Consider the following 13,342-nt stretch of genomic DNA (forward strand, 5'->3'; position numbering starts at 1 on the left):
AAACCAATCATCAAAAATATACTTGGGTCATCATGACTAACAAAAAGATTATTAACTGGAATAAGCTAATAGCTTTATGAAGCCAAAATATTTACAACTTCTTGTTCATAACAAATTGGCTTTAAAAACAAATTTTGAAAACAGACAAGAAATCAAGACATTTTAAACGTGGTAGCATCTACTAGATGAAGTTCAATCTGTTCAATCAATTGAATAATTTCTATGGCATCAAAGTGATAACGATCTGTTTCCCTGTAGAATCCTGTCACTAAAATAACTGTGTACCTGTGAGATTCATTTGTCATAAATGTTGAAGTCCTGAAATAATCTTACCATGTACTTCATTATAATAAACATGCTTCAAAGTCACCATGAAATGAAACAAACAGATGTAAAGTTTGTGTAAAATAGGGGGAAAATACATAGTAATTAACACTAGTCTCTCAGAAATGGAAACAACAAAAAATTAGTTATCAAAATTGTTAAAGAAAGCTTGTTTGTAAATGAAGCATCCCCTTGGAAATCCTTATAGAACTGAAGGAATAAACCAATTAACTGTCCATTTCCCCAGCAATTAATTTGTGAATGGAGACTTAAGAGACTGCAGATGCTGTAATCCAAAGCAAAAAAAAAGACTACTGAATGAACTCAAAGAGGGTATCATTTTAGATCAATGCTCCACATTGAGTCTGACAGTGTAGTGGGGAGATAGCCAATATAAAAAGGTGAGGGGAGATGGGAGGGGTAAGACAGGGCTAAAAGGTGTCAGATGGAATGAGATGAGAAAAGGTATGATGGAGACAGGTGCTAGAGGGAGAGGGGTGGAATAGGAGACAATGGCTGTTGGGTGATAAGTAAAGACATATAGGGAAAGAAGAAATAAAAAGGGCAAATGGAGATGGGTAGAAGTATAGGCAAAGGTTGGAAATGTGATAAGTGGAGATACAAGAGGCTGAAGGTGCTGGAACCTAGTAAGTAAGGGAGGTGATTATTGGGACCATACAAGGAGAGAGACAATGGGCAGATGGAACTTGTTGGGGGAGGGGATAGGAGACTCAATAGCTATAGTGTTTGGCTAATTGGGCAGAAGGACCCAGATGGGGGAGAGAATGAAACTGAGTGATAGGGAAGATACTGGGAAGACCTATGTGGACCAGAAGGACAGAGAAACAAGTTCAGGGATTGTGGACTTACTGCAGGTTTAAAAAAAATTTTTCACTGAAATGCACCATCTATATGGGGCTTCAGCATAACAAAACTAATTTTCATAGTAGCAAGAATTGTGATGAAGCATCTAGATATAAGATCTAGAGACAAGTCCTGAAGTCATACAACATTTAGCTTGTAAAGTTTGACTACACAATGGATATTTACTTGGATGCACTTCAAATAACTTGTCTATTACCTATAACACAGCACAATCTTCAGCAAATGCCTCACGGGAACACGATCAAATGAGTTAGAGAACCAACCAAAGGGAGATTCAGTGACATTACCATCACATTCCCAATGCTGAATTTCCCACTTGCAAATCAGATGGCATAAAGATTAAGCAGCAAGATGTGACTCTCTCCATTTGTATGATTGAGTGGGGTTTCTAGAAACTTCAAGAGAAAGCAGCCCACTGGGATAATAGCCAGTGACATGTGCATGGTTGAAAATTTGACCAAATGCATGTCAAACATGCATGCATGCATATGCATCCTTTCTTAATATGGCCAAAGATTACAAATACAGCAGTGTGGAAGCAAGTGTCTGGCTTGCACCCCAAGCACCACCATCTTTCATTCCTTTCACCCCCAACATACGTATATCGAATCTATTGTACTAGTTATTCCTTCATTATCATCAGTGGCCATCCCCATTCCCCCTAAACTAAATAGGCATCAGTAGACTGCACCTATTGCCAGGCCAACCCTACCTGTTGGCCTGGCAATATTTTCACCTCAAGGTTGCTGTGGTTCAAGACAGTCATCAGGCTTTTTTTTTCTAAGATAATTTGGGCAGAAAACTCATAACACAGGTACTATTAAAAATTGATAGGCAGAGAACTAACATTTACTTTCCTGACAAGCTTTCAAGTACCACTGTAAAGAAGAGAAGTGAAGTTGGGAAGCCTCAGAAAGGAATTTCAGAACTTTGGGCCCTAGACAACTAAAGACATTGGATCCAGTGATGGAATAATTAAATCTGGGCATTACAAGAGGCCAGAATCAAAGAAAAGGTTACAGGATGGAGAAAACTAGAGACAGAAAACTATATGGTCAAGGGTGAAAATAAGAGTGTGTTTCAACATTCAAGTATTGCTTACAGGGTTATGTCCTGGTGAATGGCAAGATGTAAGCCAGGGCATGGGCAGCAGAGTTTTGAATCACCTCAGGTTTACAGAGGGCAAAACAGGGGAGACAACACAACAGTCAAATTGTAACAAAGGAATCCATGAATGATACAATACAGGTGAGATGAGGTAGGGCAAAAACGTCTTAATGTATATATCAAATGTCCCCCTTTATATGAAACCATCTGTCAAACTGTTATTCACAGGTTGTAAGTACAGTATTAATAATATTGATTAAACTACAAAAGCTTCATCGTTAATTAATCATCACAATTATAAACTGATATTACTGCAACACTTAACAGAACCAGAAGTAACTGCAAAACCTTACACTTTACTTAACAATGAGGTTTAAGATAGACTCAGCTGCAAAATTATTGCCTTTTTTCCTAAGCATAGGTTCTTCATTCCATTTAATTTCTTCCCACTAGTCACAAAAATGCTTTTTGCAAATCTTTTCCTTTAAGTAGGAAACATGAGAAAACCTATTGCCATTGCTCCTTTAGATCAGACATTGCATCCCCTTTTACCAGATGAGCAACAGCAAGTTCAGTATAATATCTGAAATCAAAGGAGACAGTCATAGAGATAAAAACACAGTATTGTTAAAGTTCAAGCTCTGATTTTTCTTTCCCAAAAGTAAAAATTATCACGATTGCCATCAAATCACATAGCATACTTTATGTAAGTCTATGTATTCTAATCTCATACCTGCCCTCCTCTGGGTTGATGCTTTAGGTTGTCAATTGATCCAATTTTGGATTTGATATTTTTCAGATCTGGCATTGGTTGGTTGATAACGCGGAACTGCTTTGGAGTAAGGGGAGATTTTGGAGGAGTGCGGATAATGGCCACCTTCCTTTCTGTGGGTACCAGAATGGGGGATTTGTGTGTGCCAGGTGTGCTGGGAGTGCGAGGCGTCCGGCTTCCTGGCGTACGAGAATAACTGGGCGGCGTGCCCGGCGTGACTGCGGTGGATCCAGGAGTGGATGGTGTGACCGTGCCACTTCTTGCTGACTTGGAGCGCGCTGATTCGGAGCCTTGAAAAAATACACGTCGTTTATATTGATATTTGTTTAAAACAACATAGCCTTTGTACATGCCTAGAAACATTATCACTCAGACTACTTAGGTAATGATCACATCTTTAAATAGAATTTAAGGAATAATTATGAATAGGTTAAGTAAGCATGTTCACCTCTGAAGCACAATTTAATAATTGGATTAGGAAAGAAAAGATTTGAAACTGGATTTCTGGTATTTTTATTTCTTAGCCTGCAAGTTAATTCTGGAAACCTGTTAGTGATCTGTACAACAAAAAACCAAAACCCCGTCACATCCGTCCAACCACGGTTTTGAATGTTCCAAGTGAGCTACACCGAGTCTGTCTCGCTGAAAATAAGTAACTTTTACAAAATATTCATCGCGGCAGAGCCAGCACCAACTACAGGGTACCTGCACTCGCTTGTGCTCGTGATCTGGTCATCCCATGACCCCTCTGGTCACTTCTTGGTTCAGTCCTTATAGCTACAAGGTAGAAAACAGACAAGGTATGAAAATATGAATTTTTGCAAAGAAATTAGTAGAGAGAAATGGTTAATGATCATTATGTTTGTAATTTGCATGCCAGATATTAATTTACATTTTTTTTCAAGCACTATTAAAGAGACTGGCTTCTCTGATATCTCAAGAACACATGCACAGGTTCTGAAAAGAGAGTGGTTTGACATCCTTGCACTTTTAGTTATGGCTCTTTAGTGCATTTATTGTGTCCATTGAAATTATTCTACTTTTCTATTTAAACAGAATAGCACTAGGGTAACTGGAACTGAAAGTGCAAATTACAACAGGCTACTTAGAAAATACAATTAAATATAATTGCAATATAAATAAAAGAGACCATTTTGCAAACAATTTAGACTGTGATTCCTCTAAAAAATCCTAATGGACAGTTCTCAGATCTACAAAGTGCCAATGTTTTGTCAACGAGGTGCATTATGTTAGTAACTGAAGTCAAAATATAACAATGGAAACTTGTTTTAATAAATATATTCAGTAAAAGAGATTCCTATATACCAACAGCTTAGCCTAACCAACGAGATACTTACTTGATCTCTTCCCCTACGAAAAGGATAAGGGTAGGTCTGTGATTAAACCAGTAAATGCCCAAAATGTAATCTTTTCTCATTATAGGGCATGGCACAGAGTGTCCCATAATTGAGCAGGAACTCCTTGTTCAAATGGTTAATTTGACTTCCCACTGTCAAATTCAAAGCCCAATTTAAAAGTTATTGCTGATGATGAATTTCCCAGGGAAGAAATACTGCGATATGTGGACAGAAGTGGTTCCATCTAGTAGACTCAGCATGAATTCATGATGGGTAGGTCCTTTTTGACAAAGTTACTGTTGCTTTTTGAGGATATAATGAGCACAGTGGATAGAGGGGAACAGGTGGACAGTGAATACTTGGATTTCCAGATGGTGATGGCTAGTGTCAAAAAAAGGACAGCTATAAGAATACATGGAGTTGGTGGTAATGTATTAGCATGAATAGAGAATTGATTAACTAAAAGGAGGCAGTTAGGATAAATGGGTTTTTCTTTGATCGGCAGTCAGTGGAGAGTGGAGTGCCATGGGGATCGGTGCTGATATTCAGAGTATACATTAATGATTCAGAGACAGTGTGCAGCATATCTAATTTTGCTGATGCCATTAAATTGAGTGGAATGACAAAATGTGCAGAGGATGCAGAGAGCCTGCAAAGAGAAATAGATAGATTAAGTGGGTGAGGAAGCATCTTGCAGATGAAGTAAAATGCTGGTAAATGTGATGGCATCCACTTGGAAGGAAAAATAGATCAGATTATTATTTAAATGGTGAAAGATTACAGCATGCTATTTTGCAGAGGAACTTGGGAATGCTTGAATATGAATTGCAATAGAATGGTTTGCAGGTGCAATAGGTTCCAAGAAGGCAAATAAAATGTAGGCCTTCAGTGCTGGAGGGATTGAATTTCAGAGCAGAGAGGTTATGCTGCAACTGTGTAGAGTACTGCTGAAATTGCCGTTGGAGTACTGAATGGTTTGAGGAGAGACATACTGGCTTTAGAGGCAGTGTAGAGGAGGTCCAGAGAAAAGGGGGTTAATCTACGAGGAGAGATCAAGTCGCCTGGGACTATACTTGATGGAATTTAGAAAAGAATGCAAGCAGATTTTATTGAAACGTATAAAATTAAGGAATAGATACAGAGGCAAGAAAGCTATTTATACTGGTAAGTGAGACTAGAACTAGGAGAGATAGATAGGAGTCAGGGGAATAGAATTAGGATAGAGATGAGGACAAAGTGCTTTTCCCATACTGTAGTGTATTTGTGGAATTCTTTTCCCGGGAAGCAGTAGGGACTACCCCATTAAATATATTTAAGATACAGATATGGATTTTTGCATGCAGGAAGGGTTATGGGGAAAAGGCAGGAAGGTGGAGCTGAGTCTACAGCCAGATCAGCCATGATCTTATTGCATGGCAGAGGAAAGCTCAGCTACTCCTCTTCCTGTTTCTTATATTCTTATGTTATTATATATAGCTATATTAAACAGAATGACATTCTTGGAAACAGGATAAAAAGAACATATTTGTCATATTTGTCTCTGTTAGCTAGATCTTCCAAAAAAAAACTGCCATTTTTGGCTTTCTTCTATATTATTTACTAAATTACGCAATTTTAAAGTGCTGGGTTAGAGTGGTGTAAACATATAGAAAAAGCAGTGTAAGCACTTGTATGCCCTTCTACCATCATGCATATATCTCACATGATTGAAAACTCAAAATGATATAAAATGCTTAAGTCAGTCAGTCAATATTGAGGTTTTAGCGAGAAATACAAAAACAAACTTGTTGGTCGCCTCGGTGCTGAATAAACTGGGCTTGTAGCTGTCACAAAATGTGGATCCCTTTCTTCTGGCGGAGCTCGGCGAGCAGTCAAGATTGAAGAAGGTCTCGGCAAAGCTGAACGCTTCTCTGGGCTCCTCCCTGTGGTATCCTGCACAGAACAAATCATGTCAGTATGATCTCTCACTCTATGCAACTTCCTTAACGTTTGTAATAATAATGTGAAATGGGGCAAATATAATATTCAATATGCACATAACTCCCAAAATGTGCCAATAACTTGCAATTAAAATACGTTTGAGCTTTACAATTCTTTCCCAATTCCAGCAGAGCATGCAAATATCAATGGACAAGCTGTTAAAACTGACTAAAATGCTAAGGGAAAGATTTCATATTGCAGCCAATTTATTTAAAATCGTCATGCATATGTGCACAGATTTGTATCTCCAAAGACATAGGGAATAAATTACTATTCATTGTTATGCAGTATTGTTAAAGGCAGGTGATATAACAAACTATTTTCTGTTCATTCAACACAGATTACAGGTATCCACATAATATACAAAGCAATTTACTTTACAGCAGTTCACAACATATTCTTGAAAATTCCACTTTGAACCAAAGCACTTCTGCAAAATTAAAACTATTACTTAGGTTTTAAGAAGTGATTTTGCAGTATTTTGTCCATGCATTGATGTGATGTAATGATATTTTCAAAAACAAAGTGAAATGAAAATCAAGGACATGACAGATGAATTAAATGAGTATTTTGCTTCATCTTCACTATAGAAAATACTTATAATATCTTTCAGAAATCGAGAGAATGGGTTTTGGGAAATTCCAATCACCAGCAAAGTGGGACTGAGCTGAACATTGGAACTGTGAGCTGACAAGCCCTTTGATCCTGATGGACCTCATGCTAAATCTTTAAATAGAAATGTCTATGCCACTCTGTGCAAATCAAGGTCTCACAAATAACGCTGAAACTATGATCGTTTCAAGAGGTAAGCATAGACCTAATATGGTGGGGGAAAATAGCCTTCTGGCTTGAGCAGTGACATGGAATGTTTTTGGAAAAGTTCCATGAGATCAGAGAATAGCTTTACAGTACCTCCGTTATTCAAAAATAGAGGGAAGCAGAAAGCAAGAAACTATGGGAAAGTGAGCACTAAATCTATCACAACGAAAACAGAAGAGGCATTTCTAAAGCTGCCATAGAAAAGCAACATAACAGGGCGTATATAGAGAAACTTTTCATCCTGAGCAATTCACAGAAGATGCTAGAGGAACTTAGCAGGTCAGGCAGGATCTATAAAGGGGAATGAACATTTGACATTTCACCCAAGATCTTTCATCAGAACTGGAAAGGAAGTGGGAAGAGCCAGAATAAGGTGGGGAGAGGGGAAGAATTACAAGCTAGTAGGGGATAGGTGAGACCAGGTGCGGGGTAAGTTGGAGGTGTGGGAGATGAAGTAAGAAATTGGGAAGGGATAGGTGGAAGAGCTAAAGGCAAAAATAAGGAGACCAATAGGTGAGGACACTGGACTATGGAAGAAAGTGATCAATTTAGAACTAGGAGCCATTGTTTACAAATTATGGGTCAACTATTCAACTTAGAGATGAAGGAAATATTTTCCCTCATACCGCTGTAGGTCTTTGGAAATTTCTTCCTTGAAGCGTGTGGAAGCAGAGACTTGTACCACATTTAAGACTGAATGCTACATTTAAGATTGAACATCTGGCTGAATGGTGCTACAACAACCACCTCTCACTCAATGTCAGCAAGACCAAGGAAATGATTATTGACTTCAGGAATAGGAAACCAGAGGACCATGAGGCAGTTCTCATCAGGATATCAGAGGCAGAAAGGGTCAGCAGTTTTAAATTCCTCACTGTTATCAGTTCAGAGGATCTATCCTGGCTGCAGCATGTAAGTGCTATTACAAAAAAAAAAGCACGTAGTGCCTCTACTTTCTTAGAACTTCTGAAGATTTTGTATGTCATCTAGAACTTTGACAAACCTCTATAGATGTGTGGTAGAGAGTAAGTATATTGACTGGTTCCAATATGGCCTGGTATGGAAACCCTTGAATAGAAAAGCTTTAAAAAAAAAGTAGTGGATATGGCCCTGTTCATCACAGGTAAAGGCTGGCCCAGCTCTGAGCATATCTACACTGAGTGCTGTCGCAACAAACCACCTTCTATCATCAAGGAGCCTTACCATCCAGGCCATTCCCTCTTCTTGCTGCTGCCATCAGGAAAATGGTACAGGAGCCTTAGGACCACACCACCAGGTTCAGGAATTTATTACCCCTTAACCATCAGGCTCTTAGATCAGAGGTGATAACTTTCCTTCGCTTAATTCCCCCCATCACTAAACTTTTCCCACAACCTCTGGACTCCCTTACAAGGACTCTTCATCTCATACTCCTAATATTTGTTCATAATAATTATCGTTTTATTTGTATTTGCAGTTTGTTGTCTTTGGATATTGATTGTTTGTCCAGCCTTTCATTGATTCTATTGCTTTTCTTTTATTTACTGTGAATGCCTGCAAGAAAATTAATCTTAGGGTTGTATATGGTGACATATATATACACTTTGATAATAAATTTACTTTGACCTTTGAAATTTGAAACAAACAAATTCTTGTTGAGAAAAGGTACAGGAATATTACCAGGGCTGGGTTAAAATCAAGTTAGCTGTAATCTTTGTGAATAACTGGGTAAATTTTAGGTGCTAATTTGTCTGCTCCTAATTTGAGGTAAAGTCCTTATGATTCCTTACATGGATACAAGTGAAAACAACAATTCTTCAAACATCTACTGCTATTCTTTTTCCAAAATGCCGCCTTAAAAAGATCAACTCTAAAGTTCTTTCAAATATTTTTGTACTTTAAATTCTGCGAGCCGCACCTTTAATTTTGCATTTGTTTCCTACCTGTGAAACCATTATCATCAGAATAATAAACTGACTGGGTATATAGTTAACAATTTTTCCCATGCATCTGGTCATTAGATAATGGTATTTGAAGTTTAGCCCCATGCTCTTAAGGTAGCTATTTAACAAATATTATCATTATTACATCTCTCTGTAACTATTTAGAATTCACCTCTCTTGCTTTTCTGATTCCTGAAAAACATCCCCTCCCCCACAGATAGTATATGTAGAAGTATAATGATCTGCTCAGAAATCTGCAACATTATAGAAAACTGTCAATCTATGGCCTCCAAGCAACACACACACTCAAAATGCTGGAGGAACTCAGCAGGTCAGGCACCATCTATAAAAAAGAGTAAGCAACTGACAATGGCTGAGACCCTTCATCAGGAGTCTATGGCCTCCAATGGTTTCTTGTTTGACTCCTGTGACATTCCCTCAGGTGTTCCCTGAGTTGCATCCATAGGCCCCCATAATTATTATCCCCATTCTGCACTTTGACACCACTAACACATTTACTGTAATTCTCATCTATATTGGTGGCTTCACTTCATCATGATCTTTTTTGACTCCTCTATTACCTCTAAACCTCTAAGCTTCTCCATCATACAATATTGCTTAAGCAATAAGTTCCTTCAAATAAATATTGAGATCAAAGTTATTCCCATCAACATTTGTTCCATTCATTGCTTCCTTGGTAAACATCGAAAGTAGAACCAGCATGTTCAAAAGCTTGATGCCAACAGGAGATCTGGACCACTTAGAAACACCATCACTTAGACATGCTATTACTTTCATAATTACATACACAATTCCTTTGTTGTAACTTGTACCAGATCATATTTACCCATTATGTCTGATCTAGAGGCTCCTAATAAAAGAATGCATCAACTTTGATTGACTCTTCCTAATTTGAAATGCCTTTGGGACTTTACTCTTCCCTGTCTCTAATCTTCTCCAGCTTTATACATCCAACCCTCCAATTATGACCTCTTCATTAATCAACTCAATTAATCATCACTAAATGTTCTACTGATGGGCATGCATTCAGCTTGCAAAGTCCTAACTTTGGACTCTTTTCACCAAAGAGCTCATTTATTTTCATTTTGTAAAATGTTCCTTAAAACTTTTGAACTTCTTCAAAATCCAGACAGACAACAAATCTCGTTAACATTTTAGCATTTTCTTACGATGTTTTACTATATGAAAAGTGGTTACATATAGATCACAGTGAGAAATGAACTGATTACAGATCATAATTATCTAATGCTGTTATAGCATTTATCTCACTGATGCATTTGTTGGAAAAGTGGTATTGTTCAAATTACTGGATATAAACTACAAAGGGATCAAAACGAGTTTTGAAAATTAAAGAACTATTCAATTCTGCTGAAGGGTCTTTGATCTGAAACATTAACTGTTCCTCTTTTCACAGATGCTGCCTGAACTACTGGGTGTTTCCAGCATTTTCGGTTTTCAATCACAGAGACTTTCCCTCTAGGAAGTAAAAGTAACTCAGCTTGCAAGCCTACTTCTTCTGTTTTTTTTAAATTTACACAGAATTAAGGCAATTGTATTTTTCATAACAGAACAGACATGCCTAGGCACTACAGCCAATCTAGAAAATAAACAATTGAATTAATATGTCTAGAATTTTAGTACAGATGCGAATTAGTTTAAACTGGCTAATATCAACATTAGCACATTTAAAAATGCATTAGTTGTTCCAGACTAGCACAGCCATTGGAAGTGGCAATATTTTTATGACTGGAATGAGAGTACAAAGAAAATGTCAGTAGAAAATACCTTGTTGTTCAAATTTCCTCACCACTGTTAAATTATTTTAATTTTTATTAATAATATATCAGCTTTGGCCCTAACTATTACTCAACTATTTTTCAGTGATGAATAACCTAATCCATTCAATAAAATGTCTCCTTATATTAAACTTGTCTGCATTAATGTAAAGCATGATTGCAGATGAGAACTTCATAGAGTGCTCAACTCTTGATGACCTCAAGTTCAAAGGTTAACAGGGGTAGAAGTAATTAGCTTTATGCTGACCAAATTTAATGGATAAAAAAAGTTTGACTGTTTCAACATCACAAGAGTGGCAGAAAACTGGAGAATAATCTTTTCTTCAATTCCAAGTAGAAATTACCATTGTGTAAGAAGCAAAACTACTATCATGGACATTTCTTCATCTTACCTTTTTCACAAGCTGCTCATTCAAAGATTCTCTAGGGCCAGCAGACGAGGGTCGTGTGGGATAGTAATCTAGGTCAATAAAGGCTTTTTTATCAGCAGAACAAGTAGATTTGGGTCTTTCAGGGAGGAGGGAAGATAATTTTGAGGTAGGAATCTTTGTTAGTGTAGATGAATTCTTGCCATGAGAAAATATAAAGCAAATTAAAAAACGATAAGACAATGAACATAAAAATGGAACAAAGTACTAAAATATAAGAACTTAAATTAGTAACATGTTTTGACATGTCCTGATAGTCTAATGAACATATCAAAAATCATAATGCAACATCACCAATATGAATACCCAATAAATTTAGATACTTATTCACCCTGGTCAACAAACACACCCAAACCAAACCTCATATTCAGCACAACAATATTATATGATACAGTTTTCCAGCGGTCAGCATAATTGGCCTAAAACACTATACTCCAAGATAATTAAAGTGTTATTTTTACAAACTTTGTTTTTATATAAGTGAGGATGACTATGATTAATCTTTAGAAGCATTTTCTGTTCTGGAAAAATTGTTCAAAGGTGTACAGATACAGTAGAAACTCCCCATCTTACAGTTTGTGCTCCCTGTACATTTGTTACAAGTTTTCACGTTATCAAATAATTACAACCATAGTTTAGAGAAGCAACAAAGTTCATACTTAAGAAAAAATATATGCATTTGCTTTATGTAACACATCACAGATGAGATAATAGTTCTAAAATCTGCTACAGGTATGTTAGCAAGTAAATACATACAGACCCTTGCTAAAGTGAATTAATTGGGAAGGCAAGCTAAAGGATGTGTTTGAAAGAAATGCTTTTGAGATCTTAAAGAAACCTTAATGGCAGTTGTGACTTTATATTCAGTTCTTTCATTGGAGGTGAATTCAAAGGTTATGATGAGAAAGTTTTGGAAATCCTAAATATGCTTTACCATTCAAAAGGGATTACCTTACTCTAAAATAAGTGCTTTTTAAAAACATTATTTACGTTTCTGGTTATTCTCAGCAAATCATGATAACTTCCATATATGATCTTTTAAAAAAATGAAGGTTGCTATGGTTTTAAACATTTGTCTCTTGGCCCATCACTCTGGAGTCATCATAGCAAAAATGATGTAATTTCCTCCCAAGCATTTTTCCCCCGAATGGTTGAATGATAGAATGTTTTAGGCCTTGCTTGGGAGAGGAGAGTTCTAAGAGTTCCCCATCTTTGGCATGGTCAATGATAGTAGCTAATTGTAAAATATATAGATGTATAGCCAGCAACTTTGCAGCACATTTACATTCCATGATACATGAAACAGCAATTCCACCATCATTAGATTTTTTTATCCCTCTAACCCAAGCAGCCAAGTCCTGGCTATATTTGCATGTCCCATATAAACAGCCTCTGCCTACTGTCATCCCACGCTTTAGTGTTTTCACATCACCTCAACAGACATCTGCCATCAGAACATACAGAGATCATGCATATGGCAAGACATCAAACTAGCTCTTTGAAAAGCATTACTCACCCCTGATAGCTTAACCCACTATCTTTTGCAAAGAGCTTTAAATAAAGAGGCAAGCCTGCAGTGGGATTATCTCCGCCTCCTGAATCAAAGCACGCAAGGAATCCTTACAATAGCTTTATTCCACCTTTAACTTTGATTCCATCATTGACAAGCTGCCCTAATTAGGTTTCACCTCTATCCAGCATGCCTCTATTCTTCCAGTTTATCTGATAATAAAAGGCTCACACAGTAGTGGCCCACTTTTTTTTTACCCATGCTAATCAATTTCCCTCATTATCTCTTCCCATTGCCATGCGCCAGAGAGTCAGTCATTTGTATACAGGAAAGAATACTAAAGATGCAAATTAAGATTTGAAGCAAGAGAAATTCTGAAGTACTCGAAAATAATTTATTTGAATTTATGATTGTACAAAA

The 13,342-nt window shown here is 37.1% G+C and overlaps 1 protein-coding gene across 10 annotated transcripts in view; it reads right to left on the reverse strand.

Moving 5' to 3' along the window:
* The window catches only part of LOC134348443 (microtubule-associated protein 2-like), a 314,301-nt gene that overhangs the window by 11,521 nt on the left and 289,438 nt on the right, over positions 1 to 13,342 (reverse strand). For 9 of the 10 annotated variants that reach the window (XM_063051841.1, XM_063051842.1, XM_063051835.1 and 6 more), the window contains 4 exons: positions 11,377 to 11,550; positions 6,231 to 6,378; positions 3,794 to 3,865; positions 3,050 to 3,378 (listed from right to left, as the gene is read on the reverse strand). In XM_063051841.1, coding sequence (XP_062907911.1) covers positions 3,050 to 3,378; positions 3,794 to 3,865; positions 6,231 to 6,378; positions 11,377 to 11,550 — 723 coding nt within the window. The remainder of the gene's footprint in view (positions 1 to 3,049; positions 3,379 to 3,793; positions 3,866 to 6,230; positions 6,379 to 11,376; positions 11,551 to 13,342) is intronic. The other variant, XM_063051843.1, reaches the window with a different exon arrangement.

This window comes from Mobula hypostoma, chromosome 6, assembly GCF_963921235.1.
Source record: "Mobula hypostoma chromosome 6, sMobHyp1.1, whole genome shotgun sequence".
NCBI classification, from domain to species: Eukaryota; Metazoa; Chordata; class Chondrichthyes; order Myliobatiformes; family Myliobatidae; genus Mobula; species Mobula hypostoma.